This window comes from Danio rerio, chromosome 23 (assembly GCF_052040795.2).
Source record: "Danio rerio strain M-AB ecotype USA chromosome 23, GRCz13ab, whole genome shotgun sequence".
Classification (NCBI taxonomy): Eukaryota; Metazoa; Chordata; class Actinopteri; order Cypriniformes; family Danionidae; genus Danio; species Danio rerio.
This window is the reverse complement of record NC_141043.1, coordinates 42364441-42390673: the sequence shown is the minus strand read 5'-3', so window position 1 is coordinate 42390673 and position 26233 is coordinate 42364441. Positions and strand designations below refer to the sequence as shown.

Sequence of the window (26233 nt, the reverse complement as noted above, 5' to 3'; positions counted from 1 at the left end):
CGAGTTTACGTCTAGAACGCGCTGACGTGAGACGTCTACTTAAGCCAATCAGAACAGTCAGACGCATTCACGTCCGTGCGGTTTATGAAAATAAAAGCCTTTGAATATTTTCCCAGACACATTTAGCTGCTAAATGCTAGTCAGATATCGTTTATGTGTTCCTTCCTAATGCCAACTTTGTAAATAATTATCGAAAACATGCTCATGATAAGCTTTTGTTTGTTTACCTGCAAGCTCTGCTTTCTTCAGTTGCCTGATGCCTTGCGCGTGCCCGTGAGCGCCAGCACACAAACATATCATGTACATCTCGACATGTGAAAGTGTTTCTCTATACGTTTTCATCGAAGTTGTTCACAATACTGATCCATCCACAGAGTTTGTAATTTAGTCAAATGTTTACAAATACAAGCACAGCCGTTTAGAGGTCATTTCTGGTTAATCATGTCAGAATTTACCACTATTTTGGAATGGATGTGTGAGTGCTCTTTTCCGGAAAAATTCTGTAACGTCCTCGCCTGTGTGAACAGCACTTTTTTTAACTTACCGTTAAAGTCGTTCCGGAAATTTTCCGGATATATACTGGTATCACTGTGTGAAAGTGGCTGTTGTCTTGTATGCATTACTGTCAACATTGCCAATTGTATTTTGTCTTGTTTTTTTGGGAGTATGTCGCTGTCTGGAGCCAGCACCTAAGCTTTTCACTCATCAGAGTACACATGCCGAGACATTAATATCACAAGAGAGACATTAATATCACCAACCATTCCCATTTTATTAAGGTGTATCCATATAAATGGCCCACCCTGTATTACATGCATAGTGTCTAGCGTTAACCAGCGCTGTAGTGTCTCTTTATGTGTGTTTTACATTTGAAATGGCTAACTCACAGAAGATATGTGAATGTTTCATATTACTTACACATGCTTATTCTGAATATATGTGAAAGACATGCTCTTTTCAAGAGCAGGCGTGAGATTCAGCGGTGTCCTCTTCATTTTCTGTCAGATTCAGGCTCAAACTGATACGGCTAAGAGTTACACTGCGTGCTAGTAGAGACGTATTGCTTCCTGGTGAAGTGGATCCGATCCGTGAATCACAGCACATTTTGTTAGCTGACCAATCAGAGCCTCTTAAGGGCGAGCAACAAGAAGCAAATAGAAAATATGACAGTCGCCCTTTAAGCTGCAACCCAGTACTGGGAAACATCCATACACACTCATTTACACACATACACAACGGCCAATTTAGTTTATTCAATTTACTAATACCGCATGTCTTTGGATTGTGGGGGAAACCGGAGCACATGAATGAAACCCACATGAACACGGGGAGAACATGCAAACTCTACACAGAAACGCCAACTGACCCAGCTGGGACTCGAACCAGCGACTTTTTGGCTGTTTGCTAACCAGAGAGCCATCGTGTCGCCCAGTAAATATTATATGCTAATATTTTAAAAATGTTTTTCATGATATTTTCAAGGCTCTATATGTTCAGTGGAAGACCAAATGATTAGCCCTCCAGTGAAATTTTAATTATTATGTTTTTAATATATTTCCCAAGTAATGTTTAACACAGCAAGGATATTTTTCACAATATTTCCCATAATATTTTTCTTCAGGGGAAACTCTTATTTTCTTTTAGTTAACCTAAGCCTTTAATCATCTAAAACAGTGTTTCTCAACTGGTGGGTCGCGACCCACTGGAGAGTGAGATCAAAAAAACAACAAAAGTTTAATATTTAACTTATTTTGCTTATATTGGACTTTTATTTTGAAATGCATGTGCGACGAAGCTTGCTAATGGGACTTTTAATATGCCAGTAACCTGGGACAAGCCCAAGAGCTTTCGGTGAACTGTATGCAATGCAAAATCTGGCGCGTTTAAGGTCTGTTTTCTTTACAAATCAGCGATCTCCACTGGCTGAGTGATATCCGATATAAAGTGGGTCTCAGATTGTACAAGAAGCACTGCATTAAATTACATTTCCCCCCGCCATGTCTTTATAAAATGAGCATTTATTTAACCCCAGTATATTCAATAAAGCTTCTGCGCTAGCCTGTCGATTCTGACGGGCGCGTGCGAGTAAACGGCTTTTTGTCTCGTTTTACGCTTGAGCAACTAAATGAATGCTAAAGTTTATTTAACTGAATGTATTTTAATGACATTACAACATCGATGCTGTAAAAGGAACCGTATAAAATGGGAAAAAGTTTACAATAACAGGTCACCGGAAGTTTATCAGTATGGGAAAAGCACTAGCTCGGCATATACCCTTTTGACATGTGAAATTCCAGCACAAGTACGATCTTGAATATGTAAATTTTGACGACAAAAAAGACTTAAAACCTCAGTGTGTCAAATGTAGTGAGGTACTTTCACAAGAGAGCATGAAACCTAAATTAAAACGACATTTAGAAACCAAACATCCCAGTTGCAAGGAAAAACCTGTGGACTATTTTCTAAGACGACTCCAATAGCTGAGGGCATCACAAAAGTGCTGAACATCTTCATGTTCAAAACAAGTACAAGTACATCTTACTGTGCTCACCGTGTTGCAAAGGCCAAGAAAGCCCACACAAAAGCAGAACAGCAAATAACTGGTGATTATTATAAAATGGTTATGATTATTTTAAGAATTTTCCTTCAGTTTGCTGGTTTCTGTTCAGTTCAACCAGATCAGTGTTAATGTTTTATAAACAGTTCAGTTTAGATCATGGTAACTAAACTTTTCCTTACACTAACCACTGTATATAGTATTTAACATTTTTACTCTGTAATATTTCTATAATTTGATACATTTTGTTAAATAACAGCAGAACAATATTGTTTATTTGTAAGTCTTGGTGATTTTCTTATAATTTATCTGTCACCAGTTGCGTATGTTAACAATTAAATACAAATGAATAGGGTTATAACGATTTATCGTTGTACGATTTATTGCGATGCAAAAATGTCACAATATGCATCGTTGCGTTATGACGATTTGATTACGATACGACGTCCGTTTTCTCTTATTAGCCCCTTTCACACAGTGATACCGGAAAATATCCGGAAAATTTACGGAACGACTTTACCGGTATGTTCAAAAAAGCGCTGTTCACACAGGCGAGGACGTTACGGAAATTTTCCGGAAAAGAGCATTCACACATCCATTCCAAAATACCGGTAAATTCTGACATCATTCACCACAAATGAGCTTTAAACGGCTGCGCTTGTATTTGTAAACATTTGACTAAATTACAAACTCTTTTGATGATCAATATTGTGAACAACTTTCACAGGATCATATTCGCATGTCGAGATGTTCATAATATGTGCGTGTGCTGCCGCTCACAGGCTGTTTCATGGGCACACGCAAAGCTTGAAGGTAAACAAACAACGGCTTATCATAAGCATCTTATCGATGATTATTTGCACAGTTGGCATTAAGGAGAACATATAAACGTTATCTGACTAACTTCTAGCAGCTAAATGCGTCTGGAAAAATATTCAAAGGCTTTTATTCCCACAAACTGCGCGGACGTAAATGCGTCTGACTGTTGTGATTGGCTAAAGCAGAAGTCTTACATCAGCATGTTCTAGACGTGCACGCGCTTATTCCGGAAATATTCCTTCTGCGTTCACACAGCGCAGCATTCCGGCAAATTGCCGGTAATGTTACAACTTCTCTTTCCGGAAAATAGCCTGAACGAATTTACCGGTATTTTCAAAAAGGACCTGTTCACACATACAACCTTTCCGGAAAATTGCCGGTAATTTTCCGGAAAGGTCTGTATGTGTGAAAGGGGCTATTAGTTGAGCTGTTTGCAGGTGAGCTACGTTTCACCTGCTGTCGCACGCGAGATCAGATTGTAGCGGCAGTAATGTTAGCAGACCAAGATGAGTGGAGCTGAAATAGAGGATGGCCCATCCTCTCAAAATCAGACGTCTGGCAACATTTCGGTTGTACAGTCATTGCTTTAGACTCGTCCGCTTTTTGACACGCATACTGGGTCAAACATAGCCGAAGTTTTAAAGTCTTCACAGTGATTTACATACTTTGCACAGCGACATGGATACCTCCTAATGGTGTTGAAAGAGTCACATACTGTATTTATAAGGTACAATTTACCCTAAAATATCATTCTGTCTTCATATAATGTTCCCGCCGCAAAATCACACATGACGTGAGCTGACCGTGAACTGTTACTACAGAGGGCGGACTATGATAGACGCGCGAGTATGGCAAGCCGTTTTAGCATTTAAACCTTTGTTCTGACTATCCATCAATATATTTAGATATATCTCTAATTATATTTTGACTAGTCATAATTATAATTCGACTAGTCAGAATGACAATTAGAGATATCTGCAATTACAATTGTACTAGTACGAAATCAGATTGGAGATATCTGCAAATATATCATGACTAGTCATATTCCTCCATTGACTTCCATTGAAAAATATTTGCAGATATCTCTAAATGAGTTTTGACTAGTCACAATTGTAATTAGAGATATCTCCAAATTAATTTAATTAAATATGAATTAAATACCTGGAAATCTGGATTTTTTTTTGCACACACAAAAAACGCAAGTGACCAAGCAAAGCCTTAAGCTCTTACTGTTAAATTCAATTGAATAGAAAGCTTATTTTTTTTGCACCTTTACTTAAATTGTTCCTTAATTTTGTCTCTGTCATTTCAATAATATTTTTAAGAAGTTTTTAAATTGTTTTATTTTCCAGAGACAGGCCTGATAATTTATTTTCTTAAAGAAGGTTTAGTTTAACAAGTTGAAACAAAAGAAATACATAAAAAATTGTTTACTTGGTAAAATTTGCATTTCAGTTTAATTTTCAATTTTTATTCCAAATATCGTGATACATATCGAATCGTGAACATTATATCGTGAAACACATCGTATCGTGAGCTGAGTGTATCGTTACACCCCTACAAATGAATCATAATTCCTAAAATTATTATAATTCCTAAAAATTTGGGTCGCGGCTTAATGACCATGTGAAAATGTGGGTCCCATGGCCAAACCAGTTGAGAACCCCTGATCTAAAATGTCTCACATCTTGTTTGTTATTTCATATATAAATATGCAACAAACACACTCCTAATTTAAGCAACACCACCGCAGCCAGATCAAAACATCTCCAGCCCTTCAATCCCAATACAATCCATTTCCTTACAATTTTTTCCATGACTCGGCCTTCTTAGAAAGCCTTTTTTTAATTCAACCAAGCACAGATTTCACCCACGGGTTGCCATTTAAATCTGCGTCAGACTAGCGTGAGCAGACAAAACAATCAATAAAACATCCAAATCCCTGATTGCTCAGATCCAAAATTCTAGTGTGCTTTATGTCCTGAGTCATGCATAACACTCTTTCCCATCAAGCCTTTTTCTTCTATTCCTGTTCACGCAACTCCCCACTGAACACCCAATTGGCCCATCATCAAACCTTTATTCCCAGAAATGTATGGAACGACACCAAAAAGAGTCACTTGAGAAAGGCTTTAAACCACAGGCAGGTCAGCAGAAGGAGAGGCTGGACGTCAGCGTGTGATTGCTGGAAACTGACCACTCTGTGTTTTAGGTGGTCTGGTGCCACACACTGATGGATCTGGAGGCACAGCGGTGAACCAATGCCTCATCTACGCTAGTCAAAAGACACTTGTTCATGTGCTGTGAACGTGAGCCTGGGATGGACACAAGTCATCTGCGCCATCGTGGATTCATCATCCTCACTGGCAGGATTCAGGTCCAACGGTGGATTCTTTTAAGTGACGTTGGTGGGCAAGAATGAAGGTCTCGGGTGCATTACTAATGGGACCAAAGTTGGTTTTGGTACAAGAATTTAGTAAATGACTGCAGGCAGGGGTCTCTTTTGAACAGTTTCATAAAGTTTAGTGTTTTGGACCCACTGCAAAAAAGTTGTGTAGTTTGTAGTCTAAATAGCCAACAATTCTTATATCAAGAAGCATTTATCAGACAAGCATAACATTTTGTCGTGTTTAAAGAAATAATGGCAAATTTAAGCGAGTTTTTCCTTAAAACAATCAAAATAATCAGCTTTCAACAATAACCTTGTTTTTCTTTTTAGCATAAAAATATTTTGCTTACCCCATAGGCAGATTATTTTGGTTGTTTGAGGGGGAAAAAAATCACTTAATTTTGACATATTATTTCCTAAAACAAGACAATATTTTTCATGACTTAGAAAATATAAGAAAATAATTTTTTTGATGTTCAAAACCTGTAACCATTGACTTCCATAGAAGGAAAAATTATTGAAGTCAATGGCTACAGGTTTCCTGTATCCTTCAAAATATCTTTTTTTGTGTTCAACAGAAAAAAGAAACTCAATTTGGTAAGTAAAGGGTGAGTAAAAGATAGCATATATACATAAAATTTATATATTTTCAATTTTGGTTGAACTATCCCTTTACATAATGCTCTCGTACATCATAAACAAACTCCAACAAGCTCAAAAACGTGTGTATATGTATATATATATGTATATATATGTATATGTATATATATATATATATATATATATATATATATATATATATATATATATATATATATATATATATATATATATATATATATACATACATACATACACACACACACACATACACTTGAAGTCAGAATTATTAGCCTACCTGAATTCTTAGCGCCCCTGTTTATTTTTTCCCCCAATTTTTGTTTAATGGAGGGAAGATTGTTTCAGCACATTTCTAAGCATAATAGTTTTAAAAACTTATTTCTAAAAACTGATTTGTTTTATCTTTGCCATGATGACAGTAAATAATATTTACTTGATATTTTAATATCAAGTAATAATATTTTTTAATAATATTTACAAGACATTTTTCTATACAGCTTAAAGTGACATTTAAAGGCTTAACTAGGTTCATTATGTTAACTAGACAGGTTAGGGTAATTAGGCAAGTTATTGTATAATGACGGTTTGTTCTGTAGATTATTGAAAAAAAAAATTGCTTAAAGGGGCTAATGATATTGTCCCTAAAATGTTTTTAAAAAAATTAACAACTGTTTTTTTATTCTAGCCGAAATAAAACAAATAAGAATTTCTCCAAAAGAAAAAATATTATCAGACATACTGTGAAAATGTCCTACTCTGTTAAAAATCATTTGGGAAATATTGGATTAAGGCAGTTCTAAAGGCAAAAGGGGGTCCAACCCGGTACTTGCAAGGTGTACCTAATAAAGTGGCCGGTGATGGCATATTTGATTTTCCAAAGTCACACAAGAGACAATTTCATCTCTGCTATATTCATAATGAAGCTTTTTTCTTATAAATGAAGAAATGTAAAATAAAATAAATCCTTTTTGTTCTATAGTGAGCTAACTTTTATTCTTTTGATTAGCATTATTTTATTTTGGTTGTGCAGCATAATTCACAGAATTTCTATAAAGCATGTTGTTTACAGTAAACTTGCTAACTTTTTTCGGTCGTACCCATAACGCATGTTCATTTCCCTCATTTAAATAATTGGTTAACAGACTGATAACAGATAAATGTTAACAGATTGATATTTTCTGATCCTATAACTCTGTGGTTTGTTGTTTTGGAAAATATAAACAAATGCTTCAATATTAAATAGACTTTCTCTGTGAAATTACATTTTGAATTTTTACTGCAAATATCACATCCATAACGCAAAATCTGCTCATTTGCTAAATATAGTATCATTTGGCTAAACTACCTCCATTTTTTCCAAGCAAATACATTTGTATTTGTATGACAACACACATGCAACTACAAATAAGCATTAGCTCTTTTCCAGAGAGCCAACACATTTCTGATCTACTGGCAAATGTGCAATTAAAAATAACTAACATGTGAATCCACGAATGCTTCTCCTCATAAGAAAGTTTCTCTGATAAACACAGAGACCTTGCGCGGCAGGAAATGAGAGCAGGAGAGTGGTATTTCCCTCTCACTGATGCACACACAGCACTGACTCAATCACAATCACAGCCGCGCTCTCTCTAAGGACAACAGAAATGTGGACACATTCTTCACCTGCACACTGCTGAAATCCTGACGTCAAAATCGCTATATAACAAAAGGATTTAACGGAGATCAGAGGATATAAAGCCGTAGCGAAGCCTTGACCAGAGAGCACAGGTGAAGCGTGTACCACTAAAATGCACAGTCAGCACATCATTTTATTGTTTATTTCCCACATATTTAATTGTCCTTTCTGTCCTCTTGTGTCACTATGTATGATTAAAGTCAGAATTATTAGCCCTTTTAGAACTATTAATAAAAAATATTTTAGTCTCTAGTCAAGATAAGATAATAATATTAATAATTCATTCTATTTGTAAATGGTGCCTTGCTAGACACCCAAGGTCGCCTTACAATAAGCATCTACAGCCAAGCTAAAACAAATAATAAAACATTACTAAACAATTATTGACAAAACAGGGAAAAACACAAAAGCGAATACATAGTAACATGATAAAAAATTGTTAAAGGGCCATGAAACCCCCTCGTTTCAGCAGGGTGTTTTCACACCTCTACTTTGGAAAAAGTCAGAAAAGTGGGCGTGTCCAGCTCTGTTTAGGGGGGAGTGTCGGAGGAAGTAAAGTGGGATGGTGTGGGAGTGTCTATTTGGGCACGCACGAGTTTCAGTCAAAATATACACACATGAGAAAGTGATGGTGTTTAACCTACATGGACATCTGTAGTCGAATTATTTGCCAAATTATTAAATGTTGGACTTTAACTGCAGTTTGGCTCTTTCATTCAGGGAATTCATTCATGCCCCTCGCGACAAACGCGATATTTGATTCGAGGATCTGCTCTAAGCGTGTATTTTTCATGCAATGTTTGATACCGCACGGCGAATGAGAGAAAAAAAAAACTCAGCATTTCCCGGAAACTTAGATGCACACGGCAGATAGCGTCAGAAAGCCGCGTGTGTTATTCCGGTCACAAAATGCGGTGCTATGTTTGCACTCAGTGCAATAGTTAACTTAATTCGATACGAACAAACTGAATAAACAAAGAGCACTGGTCGCTCACTTACCAAATCTGTAGAGACAGGACAATCACCAGCAACTAGAGCCGCGTCATTATGAAGAGAATACTAACGTTACAAGCGAATCCGGATCTCAGCGTTTGCAGATGAGAACAGCTCTCAGGTAAACCATGTTCCTCCTTAGACACGTAAGTTATTGTTGTCGAGCGTCGCGTACACTGTTAATCCACACGTGATCCAGCTGCGCTCTCACAGAGAGAAAATGAAAACGAAACTTAATGGCAGCAAACTATAAAAGCAACACTTCACGCTTGTTTTGCCATCACAACGTGGCGTCTCTGTGGCGTAAACGCGGTGACAGTAATGAATATTAATGAAGTTGATATATAATGAATATTAATGAAAGGAAAGCCTGCTTAAAAAGATGAATCTTTAGACGAGATTTAAAAATGTGACACAGCTTCTTAGATCTAGGGGAAGCGAGTTCCATAGCCGAGGAGCCACAGAGCTAAAAGATCTGTCTCCTATTGTGCTCAATCGAGTGCGAGGTGGTACCAGGGAGAAGGAGTTGGCTGATCTAAGAGTGCGAAAAGGAGTGTAGATATGAAGAATTTCGATAAGATATTATGCGAGATTATGAAGTGCCTTGAAAGTTAGAAGTAATATTTTAAAATAAATACGATGCTTTACTGGAAGCCAGTGAAGCTGATAGAGGAGTGGTGTGACGTGCTCGTGAGATGGGATCCCTGAGATGACACGAGCTGCATGGTTCTGAACCAGTTGGAGTTGCGGAGAAGTTTGGAAGGAAGTCCAGAAAGAAGTGCATTACAGTAGTCAAGACGTGAAGTAACTAATGCGTGGATGAGAATAGTTATGTTATTGGTTGTTAGAGAAGGGAGACGAGTGATATTACACAGGTGGAAATATGCAGTATGTGTAATATTATTGATGTGACCTTCAAATAAGAGTGTGCTTTCCAAGATGACACCCAAACTCTTTACCCGCACAAGGGAAGAATTGTGATATTATTAATGTCTATTGTAAAATGATCAGGTTTGTCTAAAACACTTTTAGTGTCAATGAGAAGGGCATCAGTTTTGTTGTGGTTTAATTTTGAAAAATTAGCTGAAAGCCAGATTTTTATTTCAGCTTATGCATGTCCTGAGTGAGGTACGTGATGATAGATGCACCTGGAGTGAAATCTGAGAGAGAGAAAGTAAGATTGAGGATAAAAATAAGAGTTATGCTGCGTTCACACAAGACGCGGCAGGCGCGTCAAGCGCGAGTGATTTACATGTTAAGTCAATGCAAATGCGCGAATAGACATCCTGCGGCGCAATACACGCGAATGGTGCGGCGCGAATGATGCAAATTGCGCGAATGGCGCGGGGCGAATTGAGCGTTTTGCGCGTTGAACATCTGCTCAAAGCTGAAGAAGGAAAAGAACTGGAGGGCTTGGTGGACAGGTAGAGTTGAGTTTCATCAGCATAGCAATGAAATTGTATGTTGTATTTTCTAAAAATGAGACCAAGAGGCAGTAGATATATGACAAACAGGAGTGGATGCAGTACGGAACCTTGTGGGACACTAGTAGTGACAAAGATTAAAACAGATCTAAAGCAGTAGGGAATAAGCTAAAGGAAGGTTGTATAATGCTGTGTTCACACCAGACGCGGAACGCACAGATAAATCGCGATATTCGCGCGTAAATAGCCGCGTGAACATTTGAGTTTACTCGCTTCATACGCGCGTCAAACCCCGCTTCATTCGCGCGTCAAATTCACATCAGAACAGACGCGGATTCGCATGATGGGCAGGGCTTCTGTCTGCCCGGTGGCTCTAGCTTCATAGCTAAATGGTTAACATGGATTTTATGAAGAAAATAACAGTGTTAATGTGCTTTATGAAGACTGAAAAACAGCGTCCATACGTTTAGGGTCGTGTCTTGAGTCCACTACATTCTTTCAGAGGTGCATCCAGCTCTGTGAGCTCATAAACTCCTCCAGAACTTAACCTGGATGACGGAGGCTTTCAGCGGTGCTTCTGACTGAGCCAAGCCGAGTTTGATGAACTGTTGTCGGTGAAGGCTGGAGGACAGGTTCTACGTCACAATCACACCCCCACAAGAGCAAGCTTCTAATTTGTTAACGCGGGGCGAATGTACGCTGAAGTTCAGATTTTCGAAATCGAAAGATTCGCGCGAAACGCTCGGTAAGCGCGTCAAACGCGCAAAACTCTCAATTTGCCCCGCACCATTCGCGCAATTTGCGTCATTCGCGCCGCGCCATTCACGTGTATCGCGCCGCAGGATGTCTATTCGCGCGTTTGCATTGACTTAACATGTAAATCACTCGCGCTTGACGCACCTGCCGCGTCTGGTGTGAACGCAGCATAACTCTTATTTTTATCCTCAATCTTACTTTCTCTCTCTCAGATTTCACTCCGGGTGCATCAATCATCACGTACCTCACTCAGGACATGCATAAGGGGTTTCCCTACCATAATACACCTAAAACACGAATTGCCGTAAAACTCATCAATTTTAGGAAAGTGTTTCTCTCGTTAACTGCAGGGAAAGAGTGAAATAAATTCATCTATTGATTTGACTTAACACCAGCCATACATGTAAAGCACAAATAATGTCCTTTAATTCAGTCACGTCCAGCGGCCGTCATCCTTGAACCAATCTCCATCATTGTAAACTGCTTGATTCTCTGTCTGTTCCATTGCTCTGTTTGTTAGATGTTTGCTCCCACTTTCTTTTGCAGTCTGAAGAGTGTCAAACGCACAAAACGCCCAATTTGCGCAACAGAATGCCTAATCCCAACTTTGCATTGACTTCACATGTAAATCACTTGTGCTTCATCCGCATCTGCTTACTGCACAGGTTGCAAAACAACTCCCCATCTCCCCCTCCATGTAATGTAATGATTGCGAGACGTCATTTTTCCAGAGATCCTCAAATGCGTCAAGTGTGCTGCGTATGCAACGTGTATAAGTCATGTAAAACAATTAATTGCAAACTAAAATAAATCTAATGTGATTATATGGTTTGGAATTGGTTGTTTTAAGGAATTATTTAAATTTTTTTGCAATTATTTTGTGTTTAAATTAAGAACTTTGCAGGATCACAAACATTTCGCATTGGATTCAGTGATCGCAATCTGTGTATATATCTATGGCATATTTCTTGCAGGAATAGCATGTCAGTAGCATGCTAGAATTATTTGCATGTGTTAGAACAGCTAGTCACAGACTATGGGACAGTTGCTAGGGGTGGCTAGTAAGTTAAAAAGGCATCAGTGATTGGCTGATGGCTAGACTGAGTTAAATGAGGCCAGACTCTAGTCTATAGGACAGTCCGATGCAGAGTTACGAGCTCACAAAATTTGATCTAATGTTAAGACAATGGGAGTTTTCATAATTTTCCAAATCATCTTTTGGAAAACCAGAAGTCGATTCAGTAGGAAAAGATATAGTAACCGGAGTCAGACCAGTTTAAAAAGTCTGACGGAATTTGAAGGATATAGCGTGAATGGTTTAGGAGGAGATAGACTTTAAAATTTGTCTCAGAAGATGAAAGAAGACAGAAGATGAAAGAAGCCAGACGATAAAAGTAGACAGAAGACAAAGTTGATGTTTAAGTAAGATGCCAATATAGTGGCTTTCTCAAGCCACCATAATTAGGCAAGTAAGGGTAATTAGGCAAGTCACTGTATAACGGTGGTTGGTTCTGTAGACTATTGAAAAAATATATAGCTTAAAGGGGCTAATAATTTTGACCTTAAAATGTGTATATATATATATATATATATATATATATATATATATATATATATATATATATATATATATATATATATGTATATATATATAAACTGCTTATATTCTAGCCAAAATAAAACAAGTAAAACTTTTTCCAGAAGAAAAAATATAATAGGAATCCTGTGAAAAATTCCTGTGAAAAATTCATTTGGGAAATTTTTTCAAAAAGAAAACAATAACTTTGATATCAACTGTAAGTGAAGATGGTGTTTGTCAATGATTTTGGATGTCTGGTTGTATACTGACCAATGAACTCGTGCAAGAAAACGAGTGAAGCGATGTAGCAGGCCAGACTGAGGAGTTCAGCTACTATCATGAGCCAGTGCCAGGTCTGGATGGTCAGCGCCACCATCAGCAGCTCCGTTAGGATCAGAGAGGTGAAGGAGATGGCCACAATGTGTACAAACTCAGACTCGAAGAGCAGCAGAGCCCCGTACATGATGATACTGCCTGTGGAGTAACAGCACACAACACACACATAAACACCATCATCTCTGAACACACTAGCGAAACAATAAATTTCATAGACAATGATTACAGGTTTTCAACATTTTTCAAAATTTCTTCTTTTGTGTTTAACAGAAGAAAGAAACTCATAGAGGTTTGAATCAAGTAAAGAATGAGTAAATGATAGCAGAATTGTAGTTTTGGGTGAACTATCTCTTTAATATGATATGCCGATATATTGGTCCAGTAAAAGACCTGTGGTGAAAGAAAATAGTTTGACTAAAAGCACATGAAATAAACAATTACAGTCAGTTTTTATTTTTTTCTAAATCCTAAAATAATAATAATAAAAACTTCATATATTATATACATTTTGAAGTTTGTTAAGCTTGAGAGCAAAAAAGTCAGTATATATATATATATATATATATATATATATATATATATATATATATATATATATATATATATATATATATATATATATATATATATATATTATTATTATTATTGTATTTAACAATGTATAAGTCTAAAGTGTGAAATGATAAAATATGAGCCCAAGTTAATAGCTTTATTTGCAAAAATAAAACAGGTCATACATTCTATGCATTATATTTTCATTAGTATATGTAATATATTTCATATATGTAACACTACTTTGCAAATGATTAACACATTATATTTTGTGAAGCACATAGTACTAACAAAAGCATATGAAATGTTCAAATAAATGCCTTAAAGCAAAAAAAAAAATCTTAATTTTATTTATTTTATCCTAACAATATTAACAAAAACATATTAAAGATTTATTCATTCAATAACAAAAACAGTGCAAAAAGGAAATCATAAAGTTTAAAAATATCAAATATAGACCCAAGTCTATATATATATATATATATATATATATATATATATATATATATATATATATATATATATATATATATATATTACATGTGGTAATTAAAATATAATTCATATAATGTTTGACATAAAATATTTCACTGATGAATTATATATATATATATATATATATATATATATATATATATATATATATATATATATATATATATATATATATATATACAGGGCTGATAGTGGAAAAAATTCCTGAGCCTGAACTTTTTTTCCTTGCTGATGTTTTAATTTAAACGCATTTATTTTATGTATTCGTAGTCATACTTCCGTACTTAATATAGTCATTTGACAGTACATGTCAGTCAAATTTGTTGTGGTGATAAATTAATGATAAACTAATGATTTGTTTATAAGTATCATTATGCTGTGTTGCTGTCACTGCAGCTACATGCCAGTAATGTCAGTGACACATGCCAGTAAGGTCAGTGACACATGCCAGTGTCAGTGATCTTGTGACATGTGCCAGTAGGTGTCAGTATAAGCACGTTATAAGCACATTAATCTTATAAGTCTCTTTGCTTTAATATTTAAAAATCATTAGGCAAATGACACCTGTTATCTTACATGCATATATGTTATGAGTTTTCAACATGCATCTTATTATAACTTTTTAAAGGATATTATTTAAAATACCTTAAAATGAAAATAAGTTAAATAATAAAATAAATGAATTAATTAAAAACATAGAGAAGTCCATATTGTAGGGAACAAAGGAACTGCCAGGATGCAATAATATACACAGGGGCGCCTCCAAGGGGTGGCCAGGGGTGGCCACGGCCACCCCTCGGTAAACTCTGGCCACCCCTGTGGCCACCCCAATATAATTTTGCGGTTGACATTATTGATTTAAATGAACTCATAAATTCCCAATATTTAGATAAATAAATAAATAAAATGCAGTCACTAAATTATTGTTGGTGTTACTGACGTAGCTCTCCCCCTCTGGTTCAATGCTGGTGAAAGCAAACTGACGCATGCGCGCGGAAAACCATTCCCGCGCGCCTCACGCACTCCTGTGTGAATCCCGGTTGGTTGTTTGCATGCACGCCGACATAATAGGCACCGCTCATGCGCTGTGAAACCGGAGTAACAGCCTTTTGTGCAGAGGTGTCGGCACGCAGCGAGTTTTGAAAGTCGTTTAAAGTTTATATAATAATAATATGATGATGATGATGATGATGATGTTACTTTCACTATGCCTTTAAAGCAGAAAGGAGGGATAATGAGTCAGGGAGGTAAGACTTCATAACATGATTTCTCAGCCATGATCTGGTCTAAGATCACAGATAATTCTATAATACATTTTTTTGTTTTCTTTAGAATTGTCATAATTAATTTTCATGCAAAAGGTTTCTTAAGGGATGTTGGCATATCACTCCAGTTGTTGTTTTCCAGTAATAGGACTGATTTCTTTTATTTATTTAGAATAATAATTGTATATTAATTGTATTTATTTAGAATAAATATAAATAAATTGTTATATTTATTGAATAACAAATCTAACAATTCAAGAGAGGTGGGGGTGTATAGGGTGGTTCGCCCAGGGTTTCATTTAAACTAGAACCACCACTACCCTCCCCGATCGTCCTTGACAGCACCCACACACCTTCAATAGACAGCAATGGCTATTTAATATTTACCTTAAGCTACAGTATATCAATAGAAGAAGCTGCTTTAATAAAATGGTTCAAAAAGCAATATGGATAAATAATATTATTAGGTATAGTGAGTGTGTATAGTAATGCCTTTTGTTCAGTTTGTTCATTTGTTTGGGTAATTAATAAACTCATTATTCTTTCATTCATTTTCTTTTCGGCTTAGTCCCTTTATTAATCCAGGGTCACCACAGCAGAATGAACCGCCAACTTATCTAGCACATTTTGACACAGTGGATGCCCTTCCAGCTGCAACCCATCTCTGGGAATAATAAACTCATTAATCTTCATTAATTTTAGACATGGCATATCTCGTATGATGTACAATAAAGGCACGTAAAAAAGAAGTTATTTATACAGTATATAAAAAGTGTTTTTAAAATAAACATAGATTTTTATTTGGTTTGCACATGTACTTGCTGAATTATTTCAAAGAATAAATTGCAATATTTCAAGTAGAATTAATTAAATTAATAAAAACTACATTATTTCATTTACCAGAAACAAAAATATATCATTACACTGAATTCATTATTTTTTTTGTGTGCCACCCCAAGATTTGGTGCGGCCTCTTCTGGCCACCCCTAAGAAAATTTTCTGGGGGCGCCACTGAATATACAGTACAACAGATAAGTGTAACCCCTCCCATACATAAGCATGCCACAATAAATTTGACTGACATGTACTGTCAAATGACTATATTACGTACGGAAGTATGACTACGAATACATAAAATAAATGCGTTTAAATTAAAACATCATGGAGTAGCTCAGCAAATAAACTAACTTGCGACGCGATAAATTAGGTTAAATGTCGCGTAATGATTAAATATGGTTTTGCTCGTGTTAATTAATGTCATAAGCTTCGCCGGGTGTCGATGTCACTGCAGTGACATGCAGCGCGACACTCTGAGTGACACAGGTCACTACACATGCCACTAGCGAGTGACACATGACAGTGGAAAACCGGACGTGCCACCGGAAGTGTCACTACTAGCCGCATTTCCACTATCAGGCCAGTGCGAGCCAGGGCTTATATCGGGCCAGGCCGGGCCAATCGCCTGGGAGGTTGAGCAGTGAGGCCGAAATCATGTCGCGTTTCCACTGTGGGGCTAGTAGCTAGCAGCGCGTCAGCAAACCCCGCCCCCAGAACATCCCCCGAATCGAACGTCACTCAAACCGCCCACTTCAGCGAGAATCATGCAGATAAAGCACACCATCACATCATCACGAAACTATTAAAATTAGGACAACCAAAACAAACAAATGACACGTTACTGTACAGCAGTGCAACGCATGTCTATACGCACATGCCTGTGTGTTTTCATTCATCATATTCATTTACTCGCCGACCCACTGGCATCGAAATCCAGTGGTCTTGCCACCAACGGAGGGACCCGGAGCGCAGGGAGCGCACACATCCATAATATAACACCACATATATAAAATTCTCCGTTAATAACTCGATATAAAATGTATTTTATAACATCCTCTAGACAGACGCTGTCCAACATTCATCCCAAATGCTCCGGAGAGAACTGAAACATGATTATTTTTCCCTATAGGCTTTACGACACGACACTTAATAGGTGATTCCCTTTATTTAAAGATGTTGCTTATTATATCTTAAGTAAAGGAAAGTGTTCAGTGTTTCAGCACATAAGAGCAGCACGTAATAAAATATTGCCTATATTTCGTTGCGCTCAGCAGCAATGCACTAATAAAGCTCTTTATGTATTTTAAATTTCCTTTTTTAATTTTACCACATTATATAAAAACATACACACTTGTTTAAGGACACAGAACACAGTTTGAACTTGCAGTTTTCCCCGTCAAAAAAGTGCTGCGCAGCTGAAGACAGAAAAAAGGTCGCATATTTTCTGCGTTCACTCACCCCGAAAATGCTCTGTTTGCATGATTTGATTAATATTATCGTATCCAAATACTTTATAAATAATATTAAAACATTTTCCGGTGTTTATTTATTTATTTAGAAAATCCTTTTTTCAAATAGGCTTTTGAAAAATGAAAGTTTAATATAAATTTGAAACAGTTTGATATAGTACCTAATTGTTATAGCTATAGCTTTTGTTAGTTTTATATTGGTTTATTTATTTAATGTGATTTTATTATAAGCCTATCTGATAATTGTTTAAATTATTTAAATATAGCTTAGGCTATTTTATCTAGATATGACACTATTGTTTTGAGCCTACAAAAGCGGACATGAAAATTGTAAAGTTTAATGTCTTTCTGTTGTATTCATATAGTGTATTATCTCCAAAATAAATTAAAACAATAAAAAGAAAAGAAAAAAGCCGCTCGCGGCATCAACAGAGCTATGAATGGAGCGCTCTTTTCCTCGGTCTCACACACATACACAGGCATCTAAACGCGCAAAAACACTTATTAAACTTGACAAAACCTCTTGAAATCCTTTACTGTCTGCTGTGTCTTTAATATGGTGTAAAGATTAGTTATTGAAACATCAAAGAAATGCAGCAAAGAAAAGTGACTTATTAAAACTATCATTTTATGCAACAGCCTTACATTTAAAAGAGAAACATAAGGGCGATCATATGCAAAAAAGACCCCAGCCTATAATTTGTTCCAGATGTTGTCTTTCTCTTATTTATTTGTTTGTTTATGTGTTTGGCGCATGTACTCGTGTGCGATCGGAAAACTGTGCCCGCCTCGGCTGGCCCTCTTTGGCCCAAGGTATTCGGCGGGCCGAAAAAAGCCGGCCGCTGGCCCCAAGAAAGCCCCGCTTTGGCCCGATTAGGCCCCGGAAGTGACAGTGGAAACGCCACTGGCCTTGGCTTGCTCGCTTTAGGCGCGATAGGGTTATCTGTACGTACGACAGTGTCATCTGTACATGTTAAAGTAGTGTCTCTCCATGTTAAAACTGCTACTGTGAATCCGCGTTTAAGCGCACACAATAAGCTAAAACTCGCCCCAAGCACCGGCAAAAACAAATAACAATGAATGTGTCGAGGAAAGAGCAAGGACATATCTTAATTATTTATTAATAAACTTATTCTGAGTCAGTGTCGCAAAGATCCTGACTGGCAATCTCCTGTTGGACTCGCCTTTAGAGAGAAATTCATCTTTACGGATTACATGAAGGAGTTTTTTTGTTTTCGATTTGTTTTATTTCGTTAAGTAACAAATTTAAAGCTTTCTATAAATATATTTATTATGTCTGTGAGGCATATACATTTTGCTTCATTTTGTTGAGCGCTCCTGTTCAAAAACCAGACGACAGAAAGCGCATAACTTTGGTTTTCTTTATTTTATAAAAACGCTGTAACGTTTTTTTGATGTAGCCTATTACTCGTACTTTGTGAGCAAAAATGACGGATAACTTTAAATTGCTCCCACTGAAAAAATGCAAGTGATTGCTCTGGCGCCTCGATGTCCTGCAAGCTTTTTATAAGCAAACTATGCGCCTAATAGCACACATTCTTTAACGTTTAAGCTACCATTGTTTTATACTTGAACTGTTTTATCTTTTATTTTAGGCAAGTCGTGATGATCTGAGAAGGCAAACTGATCAAACAGACAATGATGGTCTTCCGCTGGGCGCTGTTCGTTAAAAAAAAATAATAATAAACTTATTTTTAACGAATAAAAAATGCTCCAAACGTTTTTCTAAATAAGCTGAATAAAAAACGAAACTAAATATAAACACTTTGCCATTAGGCTACATACAAAACTGAACTATTTCATAGCTGAAACACTAAGTTGTTTAAGGAGAAGGAGGAAATATATTTTTGTCCCGTCTATTGCTTCACCGTTATTTCGAGAATAAACCCAGCGTAAATATGCAGATGTCATTCCCAAAACATATCAGCGTATATGTGCCGAAAACGAAAGTTTCATACAAATTCTGAATAGATTATATCCTGGAAAGTGCAAAGCACGCTCCTCTTATTATCACTAAAAAGCGTCACTAATCTTAGGTCATAGAGATCTCACAAAGATCCGTTATAATTTATAAAGCTCTCTAAATTACACAATTAATCTTTTATTTACATGGCGTCTACACTCAAAAGATGATTCACGAGCACACAAAATGGCACTTAATAAAAACCAATCCGCCGCTTTCAGCAGTGAGTGAATTCTGTGAATCTAGAGAAATACAGATCAATATCCGTGAACCTGATTTTTTTCCCCCCGCAGCCACAGTACGCCGGAAATCCGGCGTGGTGCCGGAACGCTATCACCCCTGATATATATATATATATTTAATTAATATAGTATTTAGCTGATTATTAACTGAACTCCACTTGAGACTACAATATAACATTCTGTGTAAGAATATAGTATGACTCAAAAGCATATGAAAGGATCAAATGCAAGCCTGAAAGCAGAAAAAGTCTGTAATTTATTTATTTTATCCTAAAAATATTTTAAAAACCAAAATATAATAAAGTTATTTATTTATATATTTGATAAAAAAGCATATGAAATGAACAAATGCAAGTCTGACAAAGAAAAAAGTCAGTATTTTTTTATCCTACACTTGTTTTAAGAACAAAAACATTATATACATTTTTAGGTATATTAATTTAATTATTAATATATTTTTTTATTTAATCACAAGTGCTTAATACAAGCCTTAGAGTGAAAAAGTCAGTATTTTATTTGTTTTGTCCTAAAATTATTTTAAGAACAAAAATACATTTAAGTTATTTATTTATTTTTATAAAAAAACATGTGAAATCAACAAAAGTCTGATAGATTAAAAAAAATAAGTATTTTATTTGATTAATCCTTAAATTATTTTAAGAATAAAAACATACAATTATATATATATTTTGTAGTTTTTATTTATTTATTTACAATTTTTTTAATTCATTCATTTAATAACAAGACAAAAGGGAACTTATAAAGTGTGAAATGATCAAATATAGTAAAAAGTTTTATTTGACAGAATGAAATATGCTGTGTATTATATTTTCATTATTATGCATTATATTTTTAGCACATGAGTAATTGAATAACACTTTACACTTGAGACTGCATTCTAACATTTTTGACAATCTTCCTCTGGTTTAATTTGACTTCAGGGTAAAGGTTACGATTACGGTAAAGGACAGAAAAGTTCATTCTTTCAAGTTAAATAAAGCACATTATTGTATGCATTTTTAGCTGCAAATATATGACAGAGGTCAGGATAAAAAGAAAATGTTTGTCTCGGCAGTGAGGCTTCGTTTCATTAGGGCGATATGAATTCCAGAGACTGTCCGATCAAAGATCTCAGGAAAAGGAAGAACACTTGCATGAATTTAACTTTTTTTAAGCACTTCCTTTCCTTAAGTGTTATGTGAACTTTGAGCTTAAAGGCAAACACCAGTGGGGCTGAAAAACTGTGATTGATATACAGTTGAAGTGAGAATTATTAGCCCTCCTGAATTATTAGCCGCCCCGTATATTTTTATATATTTAATTATTTATTTTTATAAGTTTAACGGAGAGAAGATTTATTCAACATATTTTTAAACATAATCGTTTTAATAACTCATCTCTAATAGCTGATTTATTTTATCTTTGCCATGATGACAGTAAATAATATTTTACTAGATATTTTTCAAGATACTTCTATACAGCTTAACGTGACATTTAAAGGCTTCACTATGACTAAGGTCAATTAAATCAGTAATTAGAAATGAGTTAATAAAACTATTATGTTTAGAAATGTGTTAAAAAAAACCTTCTCTCCATAAAACAGAAATTGGGTAAAATATATACAGGGGGCTAATAATTTAGGAGGACTTATAACTGTGTAAGAAGCAGATTGTTGGCTTACCTTGGTAGATACTGATTAAGACCCATATTAAGAACGTTTTGAAGGAGAGCGGCCGTCCCTGAAAGCAAATACAATTATTATTATGGTAAATAAAATGTCTAAATGGTTGTAGGTTGTAGTTGAGATTGAGTGTCACAAATACCTTTAAAAGATCCTTGTAAAGTTCAGGATATAACATGGCCACCTCTGACTTAACATCTTTGTCCAAAACCAGAGAGAAAACAGGGAACATGGTGTAGATCGTGGAGTACCTGTATGACACATCAGCAAATTTCATACAACCAAAAATAAATAAAAAATTCTGATGCAATGTATAATAATGTTCAAATATATAACTTTAAAATACATAAAATAATATTGAAAAATCTACAAGGAAAATGTATTTTGTATAATAAAAAGCTAATACAATTTAAATTAAATACCAATAATCAGTAATGGCACAAGTACCACAAACAAACAGCATGTTTAATTTAGTCCTAGTCTTATAACTAAACCTAATTCAGTTTACATAAACTTTGGTTTTGTACATTGGTTATTATGCACATAGCATCCAAATAATCTGCATTGGTTATAAAAATTAATATCTGTCTATTTGTCTCAATTTTAACTCATTCAACATCACCAGATTTCAAGAATGTAATTTATTTTAGGACTGCACTTCTAGCAGAGTTAAAGATTTAAAGACTGCATTGAAAAACTTAAAAGACACAAAAATACGTAAAAGACAGCTTAAAGACTGCATTTGAAGACTTAAAACACTTAAGAGTGCTTAAAGACTGCATTTGAAGATTTAAAAGACTGCTTAAAAACTTAAAGACTGAATTTTAAAGACTTAAATAGGTTTGTAAGACTGCTTACAGACTGCATTTAAAGACTTAATAGACTTAAAAAGACTTAAGACCTGAAAAAGACTGCATTTAAAGACTTAATAGACTGTTCACAGACTGCATTTTAAAGACTTAATAGACTTAAAAGTGTTCACAGACTGCATTTTAAAGACTTAATAGACTTAAAAGTGTTCACAGACTGCATTTTAAAGACTTAATAGACTTAAAAGTGTTCACAGACTGCATTTTAAAGACTTAGGGCTGTATTTTGACGGTCCATGCGCAGAGCGCAAAACGCAGGGCGCAAACGCTTTCAGGGCGTGTCAGAACGCATTTTTGCTAATTGAAGGACGGGAAAATCCGCTTTGCGCCATGGCGCATGGTCTAAAAGGGTTGAGTTTATTTTCTTAATGAGTTATAGGTGTGTTTTGAGAATAAACCAATTAGAGCCTCATCTCCCATTCCCTTTAAGAGCCAGCTGCGTCGCGCCAAGAGCGCATTTTGACAAAGTAAGTTCACTTTCGCTTTTGCTCTCGTGGATAGGGAAACCTTTACGCACAGACATCAATTAGCCTATAAATAATTAATTTCGTTTGTTAAGCGCAAAGATTTGTTTCAAAACTATTTCTAAATTCAGTTCTAATTTCTAGCAAACGAATAAATGAACAATAATGACCAAGAGTGGTCAAAATACTGAGTTATTTCCAAATACACCTGCCATGCCCCATATGGTCTAAAATTTGACAGGTGGACAAATCTAAGCTTGTTTTTAACAAAACAAATATAAATATGGATATAATAAATAATACTGCTAATAATAATAACATTATACAAAAGCAAATTGTTATGAATGAACTGAAAAAGCCTCCCGAGATGAAGAAAGTAAGGCAGTGGTCATGAAGGCTAGAAATTAATATGTTTTGTAATATTTTAATCATTTATATTTATATCCTGTATATATCCTTATTATATATACATATATATATATATATATATATATATATATATATATATATATATATATATATATATATATCCTTAAGATATTATATTTTTTCATATGTAAAGATATTTGCGTATTGCTCTGGATCTTGTTTGTAGTGTGTAAGCAAGGCGCACTTTGCGCCAGACAATAGATCGACTTTTTTCTTGTTTTAAGATCAGACTATTTACAGTCTCTCAAAATAGCAACGCGCCAAAACACGCCTGCTTTTTTAGACCAGAATGCCTATGGGCGCACATTTGAGCGTAAATGCATTTGCTATTTAAACAGCGTGGCGCAACACAAAGAATGCATATTAAAGACTTAAAAGACTGCATAACGACTGCATTTAAAGACTTAATAGACTGCTTAAAAACTTGAGACTGCATTAAAAAACTTAATAGACTGCTTAAAGACTGCAGTTAAAGACTTAAAAAGACATAAGACTGCAAAAAGACTCCATTAAAAAACTTAAAAGACTGCTTAAAAACTTAAAGACTGCATTAAAAAACTTAATAGACTGCTTAAAGACTGCAGTTAAAGACTTAAAAAGACATAAGACTGCAAAAAGACTCCATTAAAAAACTTAAAAGACTGCTTAAAAACTTAAAGACTGCATTTTAAAGATTTAAAAAGGCTTAAAAGCTGTCTTACAGACTGCATTTAAATACTTAATAGACTGCTTAAAAACTTAAAGACTGTATTTTAATGACCTAAAAAGACTGCTTACAGACTGCATTTAAAGACTTAATAGACTTAAAAAGACTTAAGACTGCAAAAAGACTACATTAAAAAACTTAAAAGACTGCTTACTGACTGCATTTAAATACTTAAAAGATTGTTTAAAGACTTAACAACTGCATTTGAAGACTTAAAAATACTTAAAAGACTGCTTAAAGACTGCATTTGAAAAACTTAAAAAGACTCTGCATTTTAAGATTTAAAAAGACCTAAAGACGGCTTAAAGACTGCATTTCTAGCCACTGAAATATTGTACAGCAAATCACATTATTTATTATTGATTTTCCTAATATTTCAAAACTTTTCAAGTCCAGGAAAAATGTAGTTGATGAACAAACTGAATCATAAGAGCCCTAAAGCCAGTTCATCTTTAACCCGTTGTTCATTTGAGGAGAACAAAAGCTTTTTTGATGTACATCTTCTTGATGGAAAAAAGGCTGAGCGCTCCTCAAATGTCAGAGCTTTCTGAAACACATGGCTGAAATGCCAGAGAGAATCACCCAGTGCAAATGACTCATCAACACTCACCCGATAATGAGGAAGCCTTGATACAGAGGAACAGATGCAAAGTAGAAGACAGAGGAAAACACAGCCTGAAACATACATAAGCATACATAAGATATCTTTCACTCGTGCTGGTGATTAATTCAGAAAACTATGATTCATTATAAACTACAGAGCACTTATATATAATTACATATATGCAATGTATATGATTTTTATTTTAACTATATGAGAACTATTTTAATAATAGTCTATCTGCCTTTAATATCATGTCATAATGTCACACTGTCATAATTCTATGAGTATATAAACATGATATATATATTTACACATACAATTTTCTCATATCACTACAAACATCTGAAAATACTGTAAAAAGCAAGAACGAAAAAAAAAATCTAATTAAAGTAAAATTAAATGATATGGATGCAACATTTTACACATGTTAATATACTTAATACTTATATTATTACATTTAAACTTTAGATTTTATGCATGCAAAATTATTGGTATTATACCCAAATATATATTTATGCTACACAAAACACAAAATAGCATCAACAGACAGAAACATACATTTCCACCAGGACTCTCTCTAACTTATATTTTTATATTTTATATATAAAAGGGCTAATAATTTGGACCTTAAAGTGGTGTTTAACAAATTAAAAACTGCTTTTATTCTAGCCGAAAAAAAAAGACTTGCTCCAGAAGAAAAAATATTATCAGACATACTGTGAAAATTTCCCTGCTCTGTTAACCATCATTTGGGAAATATTTAAAAAAGAAACAAAGGTGGCTAATAATTCTGACTTCAACTGTATATGTGTATACAGGGGATGGTGAGGGCTTACATCGATATATTTTTTCCAGAGGGCCTCAATTCCTTTAGCTATGGCCCTGGTTGGCACTATTAACCCTTTAGATCAGGGGTCACCAATCTCGGTCCCGGAGGGCCGGTGTCCCTGCAGGGTTTAGCTCCAACTTGCCTCAACACACCTGTCTGGATGTTTCAAGTACCTAGTAAGACCTTGATTAGCTTGCTCAGGTGTGTTTGATTAGGGTTGGAGCTAAAATCTGCAGGAAACCGGCCCTCCAGGAACAAGTTTGGTGACCACTGCTTTAGATAGGCCTGTGCAAAAAGTTTCTGGCTTTTACATGAAGTTCTATGCAGTAAAACAACAAATTAAATTGTACGCGCATAAATACATTTACTATGTTTACTATGTCTGAGAGCTGAGCTGCTTGTTTTTGATTTTCTCAATTAAGATCTCTCTCACGCTCACACTTTACTCCATGTAACTCCATATAAAAGCCAGAAACTAAGCTATTTTTGAACTACAACCAATTATCAACAGTAAAAAATTACAATTTCGTCTCAACAGGGAAAACCACCAATAATAAATAATGCATAATTATATGGTACCATGCCTTTGCAAATCAAAAAATGTCATTATAATGGAAGTCAATGGGGCAAAAACAGCCACTAATATAACGGAAGG

General features: G+C 35.2%; 1 protein-coding gene across 1 annotated transcript in view; it reads right to left on the bottom strand.

Annotated features, from left to right (window-relative positions):
- atp9a (ATPase phospholipid transporting 9A) overlaps nt 1-26233 on the bottom strand; it is a 110738-nt gene that overhangs the window by 1816 nt on the left and 82689 nt on the right. The window contains exons 24-27 of the mRNA XM_087307664.1: nt 24756-24820; nt 21820-21928; nt 21678-21735; nt 13087-13290 (exon numbers count right to left, since the gene is read on the bottom strand). Of these exons, the coding sequence (XP_087163790.1) occupies nt 13087-13290; nt 21678-21735; nt 21820-21928; nt 24756-24820 (436 nt within the window). The remainder of the gene's footprint in view (nt 1-13086; nt 13291-21677; nt 21736-21819; nt 21929-24755; nt 24821-26233) is intronic.